The 23,076-nt window shown below is 38.3% G+C and overlaps 3 protein-coding genes across 4 annotated transcripts; 1 reads left to right on the top strand and 2 right to left on the bottom strand.

The window, feature by feature from the left end:
- Positions 1-6,848: 6,848 nt before the first annotated feature.
- Positions 6,849-8,926, bottom strand: LOC103863420 (DNA-binding protein S1FA1-like). The gene is made up of 2 exons (XM_009141173.3): positions 8,729-8,926; positions 6,849-8,416 (listed from the first exon to the last, which is right to left on the bottom strand). The coding sequence occupies exons 1-2, from the start codon at positions 8,906-8,908 to the stop codon at positions 8,213-8,215; spliced, it is 384 nt and encodes a 127-aa protein (XP_009139421.1). The 5' UTR covers positions 8,909-8,926; the 3' UTR covers positions 6,849-8,212.
- Positions 8,927-8,966: 40 nt separating this feature from the next.
- Positions 8,967-11,292, bottom strand: LOC103863419 (L-type lectin-domain containing receptor kinase VIII.1). The gene has a single exon (XM_009141172.3). It carries the CDS (start codon positions 11,228-11,230, stop codon positions 9,080-9,082), a length of 2,151 nt encoding a protein of 716 aa, XP_009139420.2. The 5' UTR covers positions 11,231-11,292; the 3' UTR covers positions 8,967-9,079.
- A 1,233-nt stretch (positions 11,293-12,525) lies between these two features.
- Positions 12,526-22,118, top strand: LOC103863431 (dystrophia myotonica WD repeat-containing protein). 2 transcript variants are annotated; one of them, XM_033290014.1, is made up of 12 exons: positions 12,526-12,617; positions 18,145-18,293; positions 18,688-19,005; positions 19,085-19,193; positions 19,278-19,371; positions 19,896-19,983; positions 20,079-20,162; positions 20,301-20,397; positions 20,475-20,562; positions 20,668-20,773; positions 20,859-20,951; positions 21,253-22,118. In XM_033290014.1, exons 1-12 carry the CDS (start codon positions 12,584-12,586, stop codon positions 21,667-21,669), a joined length of 1,677 nt encoding a protein of 558 aa, XP_033145905.1. In that variant the 5' UTR covers positions 12,526-12,583; the 3' UTR covers positions 21,670-22,118. The 2 variants fall into 2 exon arrangements, with proteins under 2 accessions (XP_033145905.1, XP_033145904.1); XM_033290013.1 differs by having other exon boundaries at positions 20,668-20,778; positions 20,864-20,951.
- Positions 22,119-23,076: the final 958 nt, after the last annotated feature.

Here is a 23,076-nt window from a genome sequence, read left to right as displayed (position 1 = left end):
CCTCAGTGAAGCTTGTTTCCACACACTTTTGGGGGACAGGTAGGAGACATCAATTTTCTTTATCTCCTAGCTAACCACATCTGCCACAAATACTCGAAATCCAAGTGTACTCAACATCCACTAAAAATATATTACCTTGTTTGTCATCCAAGGAAATTTGATTCGGGAAGGGCATCCAGTTCTACTTCAACTAGTAACTTCGCTTCTCCCAAAGTAGTCGTTTCAAGAGGAGGTTTATGTGTTTGCATAAGCTCACCAAGTCCAGAAGCAACGTGACTGAGGCCTAATCTTGAGTAGCAACAATCCAACATTTTTGAGGTAGGCCCAAACTGGTATAGTTTAAATTTCTGGGACTTTGAGTGAGCTCGTTGGTTTCCAAGGTGAAACGCACAACAAGAAGTCAGCAACATGCCATATACCTCTCTGAACTACCCGTTGTCGAGTTGATTCATGGGGAATGTGAAACATGTAAGCCAAATCGGTTTTCTTACGACAACTTATACTACAGGATCTTCCCCACAACCTATTCACTACAGCATGAATTAAACCTCCAGGAGAAAGAGAGCAACGGTGAAGCTGACCAATAACATACTCTTTTTTATTGTCCGGTCCTATGCTTAGTACTTGTGAAGGAATTGAAACATGGGGTGTACCGTCGAGTCGGAATGTAGGCTTGGCAGCTTGACAAAGGTTCCTGGAGAAGGCCGGGTTCATTCTGGCAGCCCATGAAAATCTTAGCGTTCCATCTTCTTTGAGTTCTGAAACCGGTACCTTCTGAACCGGTGTAAGAGGAAACTCTCTAGTTGCTATTTGATGATCTTTTTTCTTCTGGTTTTGACCAAGTCCGTCAGTCGATGATGGCCAGAAGGAATCAAGAAGATTGTTGAGATGTAAGAAACGATCCTCATATAATAGCATTGTTACGTCCACAAATCTATACAATGGTTTCGTTGTAAGAAACGATCAACGCATACAATCGTACGGTATTTCTTTAGTTTATTTCTCAAATGAAAAATCAAATAGAAAAACTACTAGAAAATAAAATATCTATGAAGCTAGAATTATTAGGTTAAGAAATTCCATACAATTTGCCATTTTGTCTATCTTGCTAGAAAGTGAAGTAAATCGTAAAATCATCTTATAATAAATCAATCGATCAAATTTTTTTAGTATTGTTATTATTTTTTGTTACAAAATATGCATGATGGTGATATCTAGCTACTATTTAGGTTAATTGCAGCTAATAGGTTGTCGAAGAGCAACATCTAACATTTTCTGAAGGTATAGCTCTAATACATTAAATAAATATAGCTAATGTAAATAAATTGAACACGAAAACCTATTTAAAGGGTCTCCAAATTAAAGCTACTATGGTTGCGCGGGTTTTTGTTTTCATTTATTTTTATATTAATATTTTGTTTTCAATTCTAAATTAGTATATATTATAATATACTAGGACCGGCCCGTTCTACGGATGGAAAATTATAATAAAAGTGATTTTATAATAATTTTATGAAATAATTTAAAATTATGATAGATTAAAAAATATTATAAACGAACAAATAATGAAAGACTTATGAGATCATTATAATTATCTTTTTGTTTTGAATTATAATGACAGTAAATTTCACTATTCTCTGATAAATAACATTATATTTTTAATATTTATTTTAATTCAAATGTTTTGTTTTATAATATTCTTAATTAAACTAACTTATTTAAGATTTTTTTTTTGCGAATATGACTCAAAACTTGAAGTCATTCCTAAAGTAATTCATGCTTTTTTTATGATGTAATTGTATATTCCCTTTGTATGTATGTTTTGTAAAATTTTGTTAAGAGAAGTATATAATAATGTTTATGGGTTTTGAGAATTTTAGGGTGTCGAAGGATTATTTATGTTAAGATTAGTTATATTTGAGTTAAAATGTTTTAATGAGGGGGTTCATTGAATGATTTAATGTGATAGTCAATGAGGATGCATGAATCCAACCGACTTCTATAACGGTTCCAAAATTCAACCAAGGATAGAAGAAATGAAATCGAACAGCCAAATACGACGTCTTCCAACTGACCTTGATCGGAATTCATCATGGTCGGTGCAGCAAATCTTCATTGGCCGTAGGTTTGAACCGGAGTTGTTAAAATGCAGCAGATCTGTCTTTCGTTCGTCGACATTAATTTTGGAGAAGAAACCGTCTCATGTGGGACCCCTTCATGTGTTACCCTACAGCCCAAAAACCCAATTATTCTAAGCCCAAAACACTGATCTGAAATATTTATTAATAAAAAGAGAAAACCCCATTAATAATTATGATTAAGTGAAACGGTGAGTATCATCCAACCCGGACACGTGTCGGCATGTCAGGAACCGACTTTATGACGTGGCAAAGCAGGAGTGAGGCGAACATATTTTTATATATATAGATATGTGTTTATCAATTTTTAAAACATAATAAGTTTACGGTATATTTTTTCATTGAATAGATTGTTTCTAACTTTCACATGTATTTCAGTATTTGTATCTTCTTCTATATATATATATTTTCAGATTATTATTTAATTATTAAAATCATAACTACATATATAAAGATTAGTAAAATATATTTTTATTGTCATATTCAAAGACACTGTAACATTTCACAAATTTAGAAAGTTTTTAAAAAATTAAACTTTTCGCTTTAATAAAATTTATATTATCGAGTAAATAATTAAAATTTTATTTTTTTTTTGATTTTTAAAATAAACTATATAGTTTTTTTTTGGTTCACATAAACTATATAGTTTTAAAAAAAAATTCATTGGTTTAATGTAGTAAAGATTAATCATTGTTAGATAATATGATTTTTGTTATTTAAAAAATATTTATAATTTTAAAAGTTTACATCAACAAATATTTAACTTATGGAAGTATAATATTACAACATTAAATTATATATATTTAATTTATAATATCTATAAATCTAATGAATCATCTATTGTTTAAATTCAATTATTGATAGTCCAATAAAAATTTTTTATAGTTTCAAAATTTAAATGATAAGATTAAATATAAATATAATATGATATTATAGGAATAAGTCTATTAGATATATTTTCAAAAAAAATCACACATTAATTAAGATTGTAACGTCTATTTTAATATATAAGATATATGGCTCAAAGAAGTAGTGGGTTGGTAAGATGGGTTTATTTCAAACGCTTGCATGTGTACATGTTCTTTCCCGCTATTGCAGTAGGCGATGACTGATATGAATTCAACGAATACAATCATAGGTTCTGCTCATTTTTATATTTTAAATAATATATTTGACTGGACGGTACCTATTTTTTACAGGACGATGTTGGTCTCTTAGACCATCTCCAATGTAATTTGCTATTTTCACCTCTAAAATAGGGGAACTCTATAATAGAAGTGAGATATGCTCCAATGTATTCCCCTAAAATAGCAATCTCTAAAATATAGAGTAAAAAATAGAGGAATTCTATTTCTTCCTCTATAAATAGAGGAAAAAATAGAGATTTCTATTATAGAGGAAGAAATAGAGGTGGGTTGGAGCAATTTCACCTCTAAATGCTATTATAGAGGTGAAAATAGCAATGGGTTGGAGATGCTTTTAGTTATTGTTTTAAACAAAGTTTTAAAAATTGGTATATTTTTAAGTTTTTATAAAACGCTTAAAATTGGTATAGTTGGTCATTTAAAAATTGTTTTAAACATCTTGGCTATGTTGTTCAGCTGATTGAAACGGGGTTTTAAGCGGTTAAAAATCAGTTTAGATCTTCGCCTAATCAAAAATTTCATACAAAATGCCTCATTGTTTTGAACATTAATTTTACTTAATAAACAAATTTTAGTTAAGATTGTATTTAGGGCTGGGCAAAAACCCCGAATCCGAAGAACCAAACCGAACCCGATCCGAAAAAGCAGTACCGAACCCAAACCGAAATTGATTAAATATCCGAATGGGTTCAAAAGTTTGGTATCCAGTGAACCGAAACCGAACCCAACCCGAACCGAAATATTTTGGGTACCTGAATGAATCCGAAATAGATATATATATCTAAATATATTAATTATTTTTAGATTTAATGTATATTAAAAACATCCAAACAATATAAGATACTTTTAAGTTATCTAAAATACTTGAAAATATATACAAATAGTCAAAAGTAAATGTTTAAAATAGCTAAAATATACTCAAAACACCAAAAATACTTGAAATATCTACTGATTCTTTATCAAAATATTCAAACCAAACCAATTTATATGTTAAGTTTAGGTATTTTGACATATCTTATTCAAATTTATATGTAATATAGTATTTTATATACAGATTTTGAGGAATTTAAACTATATATTGAATTTTAAAATTTTAAAATCATTTAAATGGGTTATCCGAATCCAAACCGAACCCGCAAAGATCCGAACCCGAACCGAAATTTAAAAATACCCGAATGGAGCTGAAATCTTTAACCCCGAAAACCCGAAATCTGAATAAACCCGAACCGAACCCGATTGGGTACCCGAACGTCCACCCCTAATTGTATTAATTATTGAACTGTTAAAACAAATATAGAGAAGTACGAGCATACATGTGGATTCTATTGTACTTGTACATTAGAAGTTTTAAAAAACCAACACTTACATTTTATCTGAAAAAACATTTTCAATAAAGTATTTTTCCACGGTACACGGCCAATACTATTTTATGAAATAGTAAAATATTTGGTACAGTTTGGATAGAATATATATCTGAATCAACTCATTTATCGTTCACTAGGTGTTTTCCTGCACCATGTGCACTGATAATTTTTTTTAAAATTAAATTATATTTAAAATGAAATTTATTAATATTATATATTTTATTATTTTTGACTAATATTTAATATAAAGTTGATTATTTAAGCATAAAATAAGAAAAAATAAAATAATTTTATTTATTTTAAATTAAATTTAATAATATATATGTAATATATTTAAAATTTGAATCTTAGATAAAAAAATTATCTATTTATTTTTGTTAAATGTATTAAATCAACTTGTATAAAATTACTAAAAAATCATATAAAAGTTGTATAGTTATTAAAAATTATAACTAAATAATATTTATAAAATTTGTAGATATCTAAAAGAAACTAATGAAATTACGATTAAAAATTTATTAATATTTTTAAAAAGATGTAGAAAATTTTGAAAATATTAGTAATTAAAATTGTATAATTATAAAAATACAATTAAATAATGTATTTCGAAATTTATAATGCATATTTCAATATATTTATTTTAGTGATGATTTATGAATTATTACCATATTTTAAGAAGTTTACCAAAAATATAAATCAACATTAAATGTAATGTATTAGTTATTATCATATTCTATAAAGTTTACCAAAAATATATGTCAGTAATAAATGTGATTGTCCATGTCATATTAACTATAAGCCATGTCATCAATCTTGTTAGTCATGTCATCATTGTTTTTGTAAAATTGATTGTAGAGAAGACATGTGGCAAAATCACTTCGCAAATATAGTCTAGGGGATTGGTTTTTGAACTGGAAACCCATAGAGTCATCTTACAATTTCAAGTTTCTTAACATGATGACCTCTTTCCAACCTTTATAGCGTGTTCCGAAATATGATATATAGACTATATAATATAGTCTTCAATTCTTGATAGTTGATATGCAATGTGATTCTACTGAAAACGCGGTTCCCTGCGGCAAAATATAAGTCATCAAAGTTGACGAATCAAACTCTAAACTTGCAAACATTGGTGATCCCTGCTTGGGCCCCCCGGTAAAAGGACCACCAAGGCAACAACCACAGTCGCGAAGATCCAGCAAACACCACTCGTCTCACCAACCCCCTTCACCGGGTCCCATATTATCTCAGATATACAGTCATCAGTGTTACTTTTTCCAAATCAGCCACATAAACTCACTCTCTGTTTTATTTGTTTTTATTTATCATCCATAAATACAACACTTCAGACAAAAAATGTATGAGGTGTTTCAATAAATAGAACAATTTTTTTTTATGAAAATACATTCATCAGGTAACGATTGTATTTTTGAGTTTATCAAATCTACTAGAAAGAGAACAATATATTTGGTGTCACCATCTACATAATCCATAATATACAGTTTGTAAGTAATTTTGATAATTTAAAAAAATATTTTTAGAAACTTATATCTATGTACATTATATTTTAAAATTTTAGGAACCATAAAGCAAAGTTTCATTTGACTATGCTCAGAATAAGCTTATGTATACAATGATATTGTGTTACTCAACTAGATAAAAATACAACAAATCAAATCATAGAGCGGAGGAAAACCATATAATCAAAATACATTTACTCGAGAATATGACACTATTTTTTCACTTAGTAAGTATCATCTTTGAAACCATTGGGGGAGAAGAATCAGAAATGCAGACTGGTGGACAGAAGCATTTGACCCTAATTGACATCCATAATCCCATTGTGATTTCACAAGAAAATTAACTAATATCTTCTCCTAATCAACATCTTGCTCTTCTTGATTTTATGAGATTGTGTTTCCTGACTCTCATATGACCTGATCAAATATAAAAATTCATTGTCAGAACCAGAACATATAAACACTTACAAAGTCTGATTCAAAGCAAAATTACATGTAAACAACATGTCTATAGAGAGCTTTTCAATAGCAGGCATCCATAAAATTTTGACCGGTGATTGCAATGGCTAACTCAGCTCTAAGAAAGTAGGCGATCAAGCTCATCAAACCCATCATCTTCATCATTTTCAACATCTTTCAGAAGTTTCTGTGTCCTATCAAGACCATCAAGCTTGGTTTTTTCATAAAATGAAAGTTTTTGCAAATCGCATTCCTCTTTCAGTTTCTCCACTCTATCTGACATCAGCTCTTTCTCTTCAGCTATGTGATTTATGTCCTCAGTCTCCACTACTTCTCCTGCACCTTAAAATTACACAAAAAAATAAGAGATATAAACATAAGGAATCATGATATGGTAGTACTACACATTTCACACATGCTTCAAATAAGGAGATACCATAAAGCTGCTCATAAAACAGTTCATATGAAGTAACATACCTTTCACTGCACGCTTCTTGGCTTCTGCATATTTCATAGACATTTTATGTAGGGAACTCAGATCAATTTCATTACCCTGATAAGCACCATAGCAACAATAATGGGTCAATATTCCTTGTCCTCTATCCTAAGCAAAGAGAAATAGAGCTATGCACAGGATTAGGTATCTTGTACTCACCATATCAAAATGAATAAATTGCTCAATCTCCGTTTCAGACGTTAACCTGTTCAAGTCAAAATGAGAATAAATGTTACTAACAAGGTCATACCAAACTCCGATTTATTAAGGGACAAAGTGACATACTTTCTATAGGCACACCGCACAAGTGAATTTTAAGGTTTCCACTTTCCAGTGTGGAGTTGAAGCAGTTTTACAAGTTCCAATGGAACTCTTATGTAATAAATGCGAAATAGTGACATTTACCACGAGGAATGCGACAGCCTTGACTCTTACGTTTTCGAGAACGCTCTGTTGACCTAGACTCTTAAAATGTCACAACTCTTTGTTCATACTTCTACAACAAAACTGGGAGAGGCTCTAGGCTTATTACATGAAAAATATGGGAATGAAAGTCTCATAGATAATTGATAGTAAATGATTGGAATATCGTGAGCATGATGGTGTGATGAATTGATATATTTTAAGGAGTAATAAACAAAGGTCGACTCTCCTGGCGTCTTGATTCTCTGAATATACAAATTCATAACATCATACTTTTAGTGAGAATGTTACTGATTGATCTATTTATTATTGTAGCATACGCAAACATCAAAAATATTTTTCTCATATGCTATTCAGTTTGGCAAAGACTGAATTAGTTTACACAGCAAGGTTAATGACGACCAACAAGGAAACCAAACATCAAATAGTATAAGATTGAAGCTGAGAAACTGTTGCAACGAGGATGAGAGAGCCACTATAGCTGCAATCAGGCGTATGTGCAGGAAAAACTCTACTTAGCCTCCAAGTGAAATCATACAGAACTCAAGACAAATCCTCATAACAAGAAGTAAAAGAAAAAGAAAACCCACAAAGGGTAAAATTTGATGAGCGATTATAAACCTTTTATCCAGCTTTAGACAAGGCATAAGTGAAGCTAAGGTGGGCTTTATTCTCCAGGCACCGAGACTCCTTGCTTCAGCTTCTCCCGCTTGAGCTTCTTTTTAGAAATTGGCTTCTTCTTCTTTGGAGGTAGGTTCTTCTGTGCATGCACGTAGAGCACGATGTTGGCAACAAGGAACAAAACAAGCGGACCTCCAATAACAAGCAGAACGATTAGTCCCGGGTTCAATCCTCTGGCTTCTGCAGCCGCCTATGGAATGTCAAACCAATGAGTGCATATAAATCATACCAAACATAGAATCAAAAGATAAAGGCGCAGTAAAACCAAATGCTTGCAACCCATATACACATTGTCACATGTAACTGCAATAACTCATATATTCCAGACAGTTTGTCCTGCAATGCTTGCAACCCACGTTTCTTCAGATCCTAAACAAACTAGTCTAAATTCCTAAGGAACAAATCATCAGACCAACCGTAAGATACCTAATTGCTGGGATCATAGAGAAAAGGAGCCGTTAAATCCTACAAAAGCTACAAGTATAGGGACGATTGAAGATACCTTTCTGGCAAAATCTTCGCCGTCCATGAATACGATCCGAAATCTCTGAGAGCAACGTAAGAATGGTGGAGAAGGGAGAAAGAAGGATGATCTGATGAAAACGAAGATCCGTTTTCGAACAGAAGAGATTAAGACACAAACACACGCAGATAATGTAATAACACGTTTTTTTCTTATCATTTACTTCCAGTCATTGTGAAACTCTTATTTGGACAACTTAACTTTTCAGGTACTTCCCAATTCAACTCGTAACTTTTGTCATACAAAGTTAAACCCGTAATAAACTCATAAAATGAATTGAATGTTACAACACAAATCAAATAATCAAAACAACACAAAATACATCTCCATCTATACCATATGGTCATCGTCACCTCTAATCATAACATTATGTTCCGGCACAGACCATGACGAAGACCTACTAGAATTCAACGCCAAAGTATTGCAATCAGATAAAGTATCTTGCAAGCTCAGCAACAAATGCGAAGTGCTAAAACTCATAGTCGGTCTCGACTTAGGCACAACCGGTACATCAGCCTCACCAATCAGCATTTGCACCACTGACCGCATAGTGGGCCGAGCCTCCGGGTCCGGATGAGAACAAGCTAAGCCCACCACCATAACCCGCCACATCTCCCCTTCATCGAACTTACCTTCAAGCCTCGAATCCGCCGCACCCGTAACTTTCCCTTCTTTATACAAACCCCACACCCATTCTACCAAATTCGGATTCGCCCCAACGTTTTGTCTCTGCACATTCAAGTCCTTCTCGATCGGTCTCCTCCCCGTAACCACTTCAAGAACCACCGCCCCGTAGCTGAAAACGTCCGTCTTCTCCGTGGCGCGACCCGTTAAAAGATACTCCGGCGCTAAGTACCCCATCGTCCCGGCGGCGACCGTCGCTTCCGGTGATTTATCGTGTTCGATTTGTCTAGCTAACCCGAAATCTCCTAGCTTAGCGTTGAAGTTCTCGTCTAGCATTATGTTACTGCTCTTCACGTCTCTGTGTATCACCTGATTCTCACACTCCCTATGTAGATACGCAAGAGCCGACGCAACTCCAAGCAAGATCTTCTTCCGGTGATCCCACGGCAACGGGAACCGTGACTCAAACAAAGCCTTATCAAGCGAACCGTTAGGCATAAGGTCATACACCAACAGAATCTCACCTCTCTCGTGGCACCATCCTTGTAACCGGACAAGGTTCCTATGTCTGAGGCTTCCGATGATGGATAGCTCCGACATGAACTCGTTCTTCTTGTCTTGCGAGCTGTGGCTACACCGTTTCACAGCGACGACGTCTCCCGTCTCGGGGAGAACGCCTCTGTAGACAACCCCGAAGGCGCCGTGTCCGATGCTTCGGCTCTCGTTGAAGCTCCTCGTGGCGGCTTTGAGCTCCTTGTAGCTGAACTCTTTAGGAGCTTTGATGATCTCCGACGCGAAGGAGTCATGCCTCTCCACGCGTTTGAACTTCCTCGAGTAGGCCCAGAACAAACCGCCGGCGAATAGCGCTAAGAAGAAAGCTCCGGCGGTTACCACTCCGGCGATTGCTCCACGGTTCTCTTTACACAAGTGGTTGCGGCAAGACGACGACGACGGAGTTTTCGAAAGAGAGCTGACCGGAACGGCGGAGGAAGACGGTTGCGAGGCAATCGGCGGCGGAGAGTTAACCGAATTAGCTTTCGGATTCACTAAATTAGCAGTCGGAGGAGAGGGTCCGGATCCGGATCCAGACCCGGGACCCGACCCGAAGGATGACCTGAAGCTCCACCACTCGATGCTGTGGCTCTCAGTGCTTCCCTGAGTAGACCCGGAGAAACCAACGAACATGAAGTCGTTCACGTAACGGTCAAGATCGAGAGGGAAAGACAAAACAGGAGACTTTGGTTTCAGATTCGAGTAAGAGACGGATACGTTGAAGACCCGAGTCAACCCGTCGTATTCGATCCACGAATTAACGGTGTTGCCGCTTTTTAAATCAATGTCTACAGTGCCGAGATCTCCAGAAACAGACGAAACGACGCCGTTTACATCGAATCCGACGTGGTTGCTGTTAATGTCCTTAAAGTCGACGTCCATCAACGTGTCGAACTCCACAGCGACGAATTTGGACCCGGCGGGGGCGGCGAGACCTAGCGAGCCACCGGCGGCGCCGATTGTGTTTCCGTCTGGGGCGATAACGAAGGCGAGACCGCCGCCGATTGAAGAAGGGTTGATGTTTGTGATGGAGAAGGAGAAAAAGGTGGAGAAACTTGTCGGAGAATGAGTTCCGGGTTGTCGGAATCTGATTGGGTTTGCGTACAAGACTTTCCCGGCGCCGGAGTTGGGAACGGAGAGGTCACGTGTGAGGCTGACGATTCCGTTGCTGAGACGAGCGTCGCCGAGAAGCTTCAGGTTGCTGATGGCGAGCGTGGAGAAGTCGAACTCTGTCGTAGCTTCATTTAAAGAGCAGAAGAAGCAGAGCAATAGTGAAACTGGGAAGAGAGATGGGAGAAACGACATTATCTGTTTGACAAAAGAAATGTTTCAGAGAAGAGCCATTGAAGTAGAAGAAAGAGATTGAGGTTAGAAGGAGAGAGAGAGATGGAATTGATGAAAGTCACGGGTGGTGTATTGGGGCAATACTTTGCTTGGAGTAAAGTAAAGAAGAGGATGAGACAAAGGAATATTAATTTGGGAAGAAGTGACACTCAAAAGAGAATCCAAAGAAGACAACCAATGAAGCAGACAAGTGGATTGACTTATAACGCCACGTGGCTTTTCCCAACGGCTATAATATCCTTTTCTCTGAAATAAATTTCTATCCAGCAAAAATGCAATGAAACTTTATGTTACGATAGGAAAAAGAGGCTTTTTCACGTATAACTAGAAGTAACGGTCATGGTCGTATATCACTCAGGTTTCTTTTTGGTCGTGGTCGTTGATTGAAGCTAAAACATGCATGAAAAAGGTATCACAAACTCATTCGATACCGTTTTCATCCCATTGGTTAGGTGGGAAAAACGACATGAATCAAATTAACTTTATACTATGATGGGAAAATCAGCTTTTGTTTTTCACCTCTAACAAATAACGAGAAGTAACTGTCATGGTTGTATCCCTCATGTTTCTTTTGGCCGTGGTCGTTGATATTGAAGCTAAAGCATGCACAAAAAAAGAATCACAAACTTTTTGGGAATCAGGAATTTAATTACTCTTTTTCTTTTAATAAAGTTGTACAGTTTTCATCCCATTGATTAGGTAAAAAAAAACGACATGAATCAAAATAAAAGTGAAAATCTCATAAACTGAAACAGTATAAAACTTTACTGTAATCTGAACGATAGAAACATTTTTAATACCGGTCAAACCGAACCCTATTTTCAGAACCAAACTGAATAGAACATGAGCTTAATTCATACCGAAACTGAACCCAAACTCATGCAAGCAAAGTTACCAAACGAAACTGGAACCAAGTCAACAAATAAAAAAAAACAGTGATCACCCATCCAAACCGAACCACAATTAAAAAAAATAATAATTGAATGCTAGGGATAATCCATGAACATCTTGTCAATACTAAATTTCAGGCCTCAGTTTCATCAGTATAAGGGCTTTAACTGGGCCTAAAGTAGTCTATGAAGTCGGATCAATCTTATCTCATCTCCAGACTTCTTAATTGCTTTGAGAGTCAAAAGCTTTGATCATAAAAGTTTGATTCGGTAATAAGCAGTTGATTCGATAAAACGGATACAAGTTTTTGATTCTTCCACTATCTCCACGACGAAGAGAGAAAGAAACAAGGGATTTGTTTTTTTTCTTCTGATCAGATGCTATTGGGTAGACGATTAGAGAATAAGAAGAAGAAGAAGAAAGATGATGAACACTTCTAACGGAATGGTATCAGCGCCACCTTCTGATAAGCCCTGATTAGGGTTTATCTGAAATGGGTTAGAAAGGGGAGAGAGATAGAGAGAATGGGGGCTGAGAGTATAAGATTTGTTGATAAATATTTTGATACCATAAACTTAGGGATAACGCCCTTTAAGTAGCAATACAACTTATTTAAAACGACAACGTACTATAAACTCATTTTAATATAAAACCCTCTTTCTCACCAAGAGGTTTACCCACACTTTATCTTCTGTTTCCCTTAGCCACTTAACTTCACCTTCTTGGACCTGTTCCTCTTCTCCACGAATGCTAATGGGACAGCCAACTTATCAATACCCCCTCGAAGAAGACTCAGCTTGTCCTCAAGCTGGAATTCCGGAAACTGCTTCAACAACATCTTAACCGGCTCCCATGTACATTCAAAATCAGGTAGTCCTTTCCACTTAACTAGCACCTCAGCCTTCTTATCCACTCCTGATTTCCTGATCTCTAACAAGTCTTCGGGCTCAGTATTCCACTCCAGCGATGAGGAAAGGACCAAAGGTAACTCCTGAACCTTAGTGTGAGGCGCCACAGCCTGCTTCAACTGAGAGACGTGAAAGACAGGGTGAACCTGGCTGTGCGCTGGAAGCGCCAGTTTATAAGCTACCTTCCCAACTCTTTTCTCCACCAGATACGGACCAAAGAACCGAGGAGCCAACTTCTCTACTCTTCTCATGGCCACTGTTGTTTGTCGGTATGGTCTCAACTTCAAATAAACCCAATCTCCTACTGCAAACTCAACCTCACGACGCTTCTTATTCGCAGATACCTGCATCCTAGCCTGAGCCGTAGCAAGATTGTCTCGAAGTTCTTGAAGCAGAGCATCACGATTCTGTAACATTCCTTCTACCTCTGCGTTAGCTGTAGGCACATCTCCAAACCTCAACAACTTCGGTGGGTCTCTCCCGTAAAGAGCACGGAATGGCGTGGTGTTAGAAGATGAATGGTGAGAGGTGTTGTACCAATATTCAGCCCACGGTAGCCACTGACTCCACGCTGAAGGTTTTCTTCCTGCGAAACACCTCAGATAAGCTTCTAGACACCGGTTGACTACCTCCGTCTGACCATCCGATTGCGGGTGATAAGCAGTACTCTTATGCAGAGCTGTACCTTGACTTTCAAACAACGCTGCCCAAAAGTTACTCAAAAATACTCTGTCTCTATCTGATACCATCGTCTCCGGGAAGCCGTGTAGCTTAATCACTTCTCTGATAAAAACCTCAGCTACAGACTTCGCAGTGAAAGGGTGCTTCAAGGGAATAAAATGTGCATACTTGGTCAATCTGTCAACCACGACCAAGATCACGTCAAACCCTTTTGATACTGGCAACCCTTCTACAAAATCTAAGCTGATATCAGCCCATACTTGCTCGGGAATGGGTAGTGGGGACAGCAAGCCTGCTGGTGAAAGTGTTGAATATTTGTTTCTCTGACAGACCTCACACGATTTGATGAACTCTGTGATGTCGCTTCTCATTCTCTTCCAGTACACTTCTCTCGCCATTCTTTTAAACGTCTTCAGCACCCCTTCATGCCCACCTACTGCACTGTCATGGAACTGACTCATCAATGCTGGAATAAAGGGTGAGTTAGCTGGAATCACCAATCTCCTATCCTTAAACAAAAATCCATTCTCTATGCTGTAACCCTCATACTCCTTCTCTCCTCTTTTCACTCCGGTAATGATTTCCTGCATCAACTCATCTTTCTCTGCTTGAATTGCTAACTCATCCATGTCGATAGACAACGGAGCTGTCAACTGGAACTCCTTAAGTTCAGCCGCGTCGTCAGTCGCTTCCACTCTACGAGATAAGGCATCCGCCACTCTATTCTCCTTACCTGGTCTATACTCAATAGTGTAGTTAAGACCAAGCAGCTTAGAAGCCCACTTTTGCTGTTCTACTGATACTGCCTTCTGATCCAACAGGTGCCTCAAACTCTTTTGATCCATTCTTATTGTGAACTGATGACCCGTAAGATAATGCCTCCACTTGGTCACAGCGAAGACGATAGCCAAAAGCTCCCTTTCATATACCGACTTTACTCTGCCCTTGCTCGAAAATCCCTTACTAATATAAGCCACCGGTCTGTTCTCTTGAGATAACACTGCCCCGATCCCACTACCTGAAGCGTCAGTCTCAACTACGAAAGGCTTGGAGAAGTCTGGCAGCCTTAATACTGGTAAGTCACTCATAGCTTCCTTCAGTCTGTTAAACGCTTGCATAGCTCTCGGAGTCCAGCAGAACCCATCCTTCTTTAAAAGCTCAGTCATAGGTCGAGCTATCCTTCCATAACTTAAAACGAACTTCCTGTAGTAGCCAGTAAGCCCCAAGAACCCCCTCAAGGCTGTTACGTTCCTAGGCGGTGGCCATTTTTTCATTGCTTCGACCTTTTCTGGATCTGCTGAAACCCCCTCTTTGGTGATCACGTGACCCAAATATGCGATCCTTCTCTGCCCGAAAGCACATTTCTTCTCGTTCGCGTAAAAACGGTGATCCTTCAACACTTGTAACACTATCTTCAAGTGCTCCTGGTGCTCCTTCTCATCTCTACTATACACCAGTATGTCGTCGAAAAAGACTAACACAAACTTTCTCAAGTAAGGCTTGAAGATGTCATTCATCACAGACTGAAACGTCGCGGGGGCATTAGTGAGCCCAAAAGGCATCACTAGAAACTCGTAATGTCCCTCGTGCGTTTTAAAAGCCGTCTTTCCTACGTCACCAGCCTTAACCCTTATCTGATGGTAACCGGATTTGAGATCGAGTTTAGAGAAAATTGCTGCTCCCTCCAACTCATCGAGCAACTCTTCAATCACTGGAATGGGGTAACGATCCGGTATGGTACTCTTATTCACTGCCCTGTAGTCAACGCAGAAACGTAGACCACCATCCTTCTTCTTGACTAACAATACCGGGCTCGAGAAGGGACTGATACTAGGCTTTATAATCCCGGCTTGTAACATCTCCTGTACCAGCTTCTCGATCTCGTTCTTCTGAATATGAGAATATCGGTAAGGTCTTATGTTGATAGGAGATGTTCCTTCGTGCAATGTAATGGCATGCTCCCTTGACCTCTTGGGCGGCAGCCCTGAAGGCATGTTGAACACCTCCTTGAATTGTCGGATCTGCCTTTGAATGTTATGACTCGGCTTTACCAACCGCTCTTGCTCGCCGACATTCTCAAACAGCTCCTGCAATTCCAACAAGTAAACATCTCCTTCGCTTCCACACAACTTCTCCATGGACTTGAGTGACACCTGAGCCCGCACGAGTGAAGGGTCACTGGCCAGCGTTACCCACTCATTGTCAACTTGGAACCGTAAGATATGCAGACCCCAGTTTATTCTTGTTTCTCCCAGCGATGCCAACCACGTATAGCCCAGCACCATGTCTGTATCTCCCAACTCAAACAGCAAGAATTCACCTTGTATCTCAATTCCCTGAGCGACCAACTTAAGATCTACACACTTCCCTTTTCCAGTGATAACTCGACCATCTCCAATGGCCACGCCAAACTCCGGGGTAGGCACTACAGGTAGGCCGAGCTTCTCTACTAACCTCGTGGCTATGAAACTGCAAGAGGCTCCAGAATCAATCAGAACTACTACCTCCTCTCCTCCAACGTTTCCTCTAATCCTCATGGTTCTCTTTGTTGTGAGGCCAACCATGGATTGTAAAGAGAGAACCTGTAGCTCTTGCTTATTGTTGGTTTCATGTTCCTCTCCTAGTTCATCCTCATCTTCCTCGTCTCTTTCTGACTCCTCTTCAACCTCCAAACATTTATATTTTTGAAATGTTTTGCATCTGTGTCCTGCAAAGTACCGCTCTCCACATTGCCTACACGGGTTATGCACTGCCCTTCTCTGATCACCTCCTTTACCATCTCGTTGTGCATCCAATGACCTCCTTGCAGGAGTGGTTTCCCCCGGCTTAGATGGAGATACACTCGAGCTTCTCTGGTTGGAGTTAAGCGCTGGGGCTGAGTTAGTTCGCTGGAATGGTCGAGAATGATACGCATGTCGATCATTTTCTTGCTCCTCAATGATCTTTGCTGTATCCACTATCTCATCCATACCCATTGGCCTCAACCTCACAACTTGCTCCCTCAAGCTTCTCTTCATACCATGTAAGAAAATCTCTTCCAACACATCGTTAGGAACGTGTGGAACTTCTGCCGATAATTCTTCAAACTGCTCACGGTACTCAGATATGGTCCCCGTCTGACGTAGTCGCAGCATTTGACTAAGAATGGTTCCTCCCCGGGAGGGTTTGAACCTCCTTCTTAGTTTCATTTTAAAATCCCTCCAATCCAATAGCTCATCCCGATCCTGAATCATCCTCAACCATGTCACTGCACACCCCACCATACTCGCCATTGCCTGAGTAAGTTTCTCCTCTTCCTCCGTTTGGTTCACTGAGAAGCACTTATCCACCCTAAAAATCCAATCATCAGGGTTTTTCCCTTCAAAATCAGGTAACTCAAACTTCTTCTGAGGTGGTGAACTCTTCTGCGACACTGAGTAACCAGAAGACCCCGCGGTGAACGGTGTCTTGGAAATCTCCGCTGCTCTTAACGGAACAGCGTTCTCCGGAAGGGTTAGGATTCCCTTCTCACTTCGCATCTGCAGACCTTTCTCCTGTGGCTGACGACCTTCTTCCAACGAACGTTGTGCATCCCCTGCACCTTCCTTAACAGATCTAGGGTTTTCCAGGTTCGTTACCGCAGCGATCGTAACACCCATCGGTTTCTCCTCCAGGGATTGACGGTGTCTCTCCTCCGCGCGTTTCTCGTTCTCCAGGGCTCGAAGGTTGTTTGCTTTCATCTCCGCTCGCATCTCCTCGATGATGCTCGCGAGTCCGCCAAGCTGACCCTCAATCGCAGTCATCCGATCTGCGTTAGAATCTTGCTTTGGTGGCATTTTGTGGCTCTGATACCAATGATAAGCCCTGATTAGGGTTTATCTTAAATGGGTTAGAAAGGGGAGAGAGATAGAGAGAATGGGGGCTGAGAGTATAAGATTTGTTGATAAATATTTTGATACCATAAACTTAGGGATAACGCCCTTTAAGTAGCAATACAACTTATTTAAAACGACAACGTACTATAAACTCATTTTAATATAAAACCCTCTTTCTCACCAAGAGGTTTACCCACACTTCATCTTCTATTTCCCTTAGGGCATCTCCAACCCCAATCTATTTTTCACTCTAAAATAGAGTTTAGAGTAAAAATGCTCCAATGGTACTCTATTTTCCACTCTATAATAGAGTAAAAAATGGGTTTACTCTATATATAGAGTAAGTTGTTTTTTGTTTGTTCATCACTCTATTTTTCACTATAAAATAGAGTACCATTGGAATATATCACAACTCTATTATAGAGTCATTCTATTTTAGAGTAAAAAATAGAGTGAACCATTGGATGGTCTTAGCCACTTAACTTCACCTTGTTGGACCTGTTCCTCTTCTCCACGAATGCTAATGGGACAGCCAACTTATCACCTTCCTCCTCTTCACCTGCCGCGAATCCTCAGTCGCCGGGGATTAAGACTTATTTCAAGACGCCTGAAGGCAAGTACAAGCTCCACTACGAGAAGACTCATTCTTCCAGCCTCCTTCACTACGCTCATGGCAAAACCGTTACTCAGGTGAAAAGATTTGGTTTTTTTTATACTTCGATTGGAATGCGATTTGGGTTTTTGATTCCTGACTTGCCCAATTGCAAATTTGAGAGAATCAATCGGTTTGATAGTGAGATTTGAATTGCAATGCTTTAAAGGTTGTAACTTGGTCAATAGGGTTTCACTAGCATTGCTTTCCTTTAGCTTATAGCAAATGAGAGTTTCCTTTTGCTTGGCTCCTTAAGATTATGCTTAAAGGTTTTAACTTGCTTAATGGGTTTCACTAGTATTGCTTTCCTTTAGATTTTAGCAAATGAGAGTTTCCTTTAGATTGTGCTTAAGGTTGCAATGCTTAAAGGTTGTAACTTGATCAATGGGGTTTCACTAGCATTGCAATGAGAGATCCATTTTGCGTTGTCAGGTAACTCTAGCTCAGCTTAAGGAAAGAGCGGCTCCTTCCACTCCGACCGGTACTTCGTCGGGTTACAGTGCCAGTAGCGGGTTCCGTTCAGCAACAGCGAGATTGCTAGGCACTGGAAATGGAAACCGTGCGCTTAGTTTTGTTGGAGGTAATGGAAGTGGCAAAAATGCGAGTACTAGTTCAAGGATTAGTGGGTCCTTTGCTGCTTCTAATTCTGGCACGTCGTTGACGAATACTAACTTTGATGGGAAAGGAACTTACTTGGTCTTCAATGTGGGTGATGCTATTTTTATCTGTGACTTGAACTCACAAGACAAGGTAAATTACTGCTCATCCTTGTTTTTTTCAAGACTTGGTTGTAACTTGTAATTGATATGGATTTTTTTTGGTGATGTAGGATCCAGTAAAGTCTATTCATTTCAGCAATTCAAACCCTATGTGCCATGCTTTTGATCCGGATGCTAAGGATGGACATGATTTACTTATTGGGCTCAATTCTGGGGATGGTAAGTTGAAGTGTGAGATCGCTTTTCTCTTAACCCCTGATCTAGATGCTTTGTACCGTGGATTTTATAGTTTTGTTATTGTAGTGTACACTGTATCGCTGAGACAGCAGTTACAGGATGTCTCTAAGAAGCTAGTTGGAGCCCTGCATTATAATAAGGACGGCTCTGTAAATAACAGGCAAGAGTTTTTCTTTTTGCGTGTAATTCAATTTTTTTACTACCACCTCTTTAATGTTCTATTATTAGTGACATCTGATGAATCGAATCAGCCAGTTCATATTAGTTTTGTGGAAGGGTACGTTTGTGTTTTTTTTTTCGTTTTATTTCTGCTAGTGTGTTTTTCAATGAGTAAGCTAAGGCGATTTATCTTGTGTTGCTGTAATCAGTGTATGCTCTAGGCAATTTTCAGTAACAATAGCTTAGTCGAATTATTAGAGACAGGATGTAATCTCAGAGGATAACGGTTTTAGACTTTTAGTTCGTTAAGAAGAAACATAAATAGACAATGAAACAAGTTTAGACATATCATTTTGTTTAGTTGTTATGGATGTATGCCCTGGGAAACTCTTGACAGTAGATTAGTCAAAATACAACAGGATGTAGTCTCTGAGGTTAACGGTTTTAGTTGATATCTGGAACTTATTACATTTTGGTGTCATTTCCTCTCTAAGATGAAAATAAAATGTGTTGCTGTGTCACCAGTCGTTGTACAAGTATTGCTTGGGTGCCTGGAGGCGATGGAGCATTTGTCGTTGCTCATGCCGATGGCAATTTGTACGTGTATGAGAAGGCAAGCTCATATATCAGAAAACCTTTTTATTTTTTTATTTTTTTTTATTTGCATGATCTTGTCTTATTCTTGATCCTGAGTAATATAACTTATAGAACAAAGATAGTGCCACTGACTCGACATTTCCTGCTATAAGAGATCCTACACAATTTTCAGTTGACAAAGCAAAAAATAGCAAGGTACTTGAGCGTATGGTACATGTCTATCCTCTGATAGTATTCATCAGTTGCTAGTGGTCTTATCAATTTTATTCTTTCTTTGCTATTCTTGAGTATATATGGCTGTACCTTTATTCATTTCGGTGAGTATTCATACAGAGTAATCCTGTTGCGAGATGGCATATCTGTCAAGGTTCAATCAACAGCATTGCATTCTCAAATGATGGTTCACACTTGGCTACTGTTGGAAGAGATGGTAAGACTTCTCTATTCCGTTGTGTAGCTCTTCTTCTTTCTCTATTTGTTTCCTAATTGATCTCTTACCAATGATAGGTTATCTTCGCATTTTTGACTTCTCAACGCAGAAGCTAATATGTGGTGGAAAAAGTTATTACGGTGCTCTGCTGTGCTGTTCGTGGAGGTGACTGAATATAACTATTTGGCAAAAAAAAAAAAAAATTCTTTTAGATGGCATTGTAGTGAAAATATTAGGTCTTGGTCATTGACAACGTGACTATATGAACAGTATGGATGGAAAGTACATTTTGACCGGAGGTGAAGATGACTTGGTTCAAGTGTGGAGTATGGATGATCGGAAGGTCGTGGCGTGGGGTGAGGGGCATAACTCGTGGGTAAGGTTTTTTTGTTTTAGTACGGTGATTTTTTTTTTCTAACACGAAGTTTTCAGTTGGCTCATGTTGGAATGCTTGGCCTCAGGTGAGTGGAGTAGCGTTTGATTCCTATTGGTCGTCACCAAATACGGATGGGTCAGGAGAGCATATCATGTACCGGTTTGGATCAGTTGGTCAGGTTTGTCTCCATGCTCCTTTGCATATACTCCCTCCTATCCGTTAAGATAATTGTTTTAGAAAAAAATTGTTTCACAAAGATAGATTTTTTGTATATTTTTAATGAAAAAATAGTTTACTTTATTGAATTACTATTGGTTAAAAGTTATTGAAAACTGAAAATTACAGAAAAAATACATTTATTATAGTGATTTGATATGTAGAAACACTGGAAAATCTATATTTGTGGAACGGAGGTAGTATATGTTTACCAAAGTCTATGCTCTCACACACTTTGATGCTTTCCTCTACTGAATCCGCAGGACACACAGATACTTCTCTGGGACCTGGAAATGGACGAGATCGTGGTACCACTTAGGCGACCTCCAGGAGGATCTCCCACTTACAGCACGGGAAGCCAATCGGCTCACTGGGACAATGTCATACCAGTGGGAACTCTTCAACCCGCTCCTTGCAAGCGTGATGTTCCAAAGCTCTCACCGGTCATAGCTCACCGTGTTCACACCGAGCCCCTCTCCGGCTTGATGTTCACACAAGAATCTGTGGTAACGGCTTGCCGAGAAGGGCATTTAAAGATCTGGACAAGGCCTAGTGCCTCAGAAACCCAAGCCAACAGCTCAGAAGCAAATCCTGCAATATCTCTCTTGAGCACAAGCTTCCCCAAAGACAACAAAGGTTCACTGAGCAGCAAGATCGGTGGTTCTAGTTTAAAGTCATAACAGAGATCATACCGTCTGAAAATCAGGTCCTATTATATAGTCATGTGTTCTCTCCAATCTAAAGTGGAAAGAAAAGCCATGTGAATAAAAATCTCTGCTGGGTGTTTTTCTTAGAGAGATCAAAATCTGAAATCTGACTGTATATTGGAGGCTCTGACAAACTTGTGGGCGATAGAGAAGAAGATTGGGTGAGAGACTAAAGAGAATTTTCTGATGTAATTATAAGAAAGTGTTTGGTTTTTAAAGAGTTTATGCCCAAAAAGACTTCCATAAGCTAATAATGAAACACTTTGGTGCTTCAGATGAAGACACTCTCTATTTTCCTGCAGTTTTCACTTTGCAGACATACACTAAACGATGCCTCTGCAGATAGTGTTCATGCATCCAAAACATTTGTGGCCTTTGTTTGTTTCTATAAATTATTAAGTACTGAAGACATTTGTTTTTCATTAATTACTGAAGTCATTTCTAGTTCATATTTCCTAACTATATTTGTAGGAAAAAAACTTCAAATCTATCATTATTTTCTTATATTTTATTTATTCTTCACCTTGCCTCTTGACACGAGACTTTTTCAACAATTCGAGTAAACGGGATTGGAGTTCAGTAATAGCCACAATCGTGGAAAAGGAAAAAGAGAACCAGTGACACGACCGACAAGAGATAAGTCTAGGGAAGACTCTCACTAGCCCACCGATTTTTGGAATATTCATTGCTTTGTCTCTTCCCTTAATCATACACACTCCTTTCTTGATCATATTTGATGTGACAACATAATTGACACTATTTTTGCAAAAAAAAAAAAAAAAAAAACATAATTGACACTAGTACTTGTTTGATAATTACCATAAGACATCATCTATTATTTTTTTCGGATCCTAGTCTCATCTCTGAGAGGAGTGTCAGTAACTATGTATAGATGTGTAAAGGTGTTTGAAAACCTTATTACTCCACACACGTGTGTGGTTAAAATGGGTGTTCTTATTAAAGATTTTAAGATCACTCAAGAATTAGTTGCCATAATAGGAGTATTATTGCTCTCTTCCGGTTAGTTATCTGATCCGTGTTCAGTCCTAATAACAATTAGTTCCTAGTCTCAACTCTCAAAGTGTCAGGAACTATGTATAGATACGTACGTAAGGGTATTTGAAAACCTTATTACTGTCCACCACACATGTGAGTGGTTAAAATGAGTTTACTTACAGATTCTAAAAGGATCACCCGAGATTAGTTGCAAATGCAATAATAATGTTTTTTTTTGTTGCTGTTGCTCTCTCTATTCAGCTTTAGCTTAAGCTTGTGATGTCTAGGTACCACTCAAGATTCAAGACAGCTGTAACAAAATACAATAATTGCAAGAAATATTCTTTTTTCGATTCTCCGCCGATAATTATTGCTCCCAATTCA

Source organism: Brassica rapa, chromosome A04 (genome assembly GCF_000309985.2).
Source record: "Brassica rapa cultivar Chiifu-401-42 chromosome A04, CAAS_Brap_v3.01, whole genome shotgun sequence".
NCBI lineage: Eukaryota > Viridiplantae > Streptophyta > Magnoliopsida > Brassicales > Brassicaceae > Brassica > Brassica rapa.
Note: the sequence above shows the minus strand (reverse complement) of the source record. Positions and strands in the feature narration are given on the sequence as shown.

Bases quoted from the DNA above. Each gene is read 5' to 3' on its own strand.
- LOC103863420 (XM_009141173.3), bottom strand. From the start codon at position 8,908: ATGATAAGAAAAAAACGTGTTATTACATTATCTGCGTGTGTTTGTGTC. The intron at 8,417-8,728 runs GTATCTTCAATC...GACATTCCATAG, and splicing joins GCGAAGATTTTGCCAGAAAG to GCGGCTGCAGAAGCCAGAGG.
- LOC103863419 (XM_009141172.3), bottom strand. From the start codon at position 11,230: ATGTCGTTTCTCCCATCTCTCTTCCCAGTTTCACTATTGCTCTGCTTC.
- LOC103863431 (XM_033290014.1), top strand. From the start codon at position 12,584: ATGATGAACACTTCTAACGGAATGGTATCAGCGC. The intron at 20,398-20,474 runs GTAAGACTTCTC...TACCAATGATAG, and splicing joins GGCTACTGTTGGAAGAGATG to GTTATCTTCGCATTTTTGAC. The intron at 20,774-20,858 runs GTAAGGTTTTTT...GCTTGGCCTCAG, and splicing joins GTGAGGGGCATAACTCGTGG to GTGAGTGGAGTAGCGTTTGA.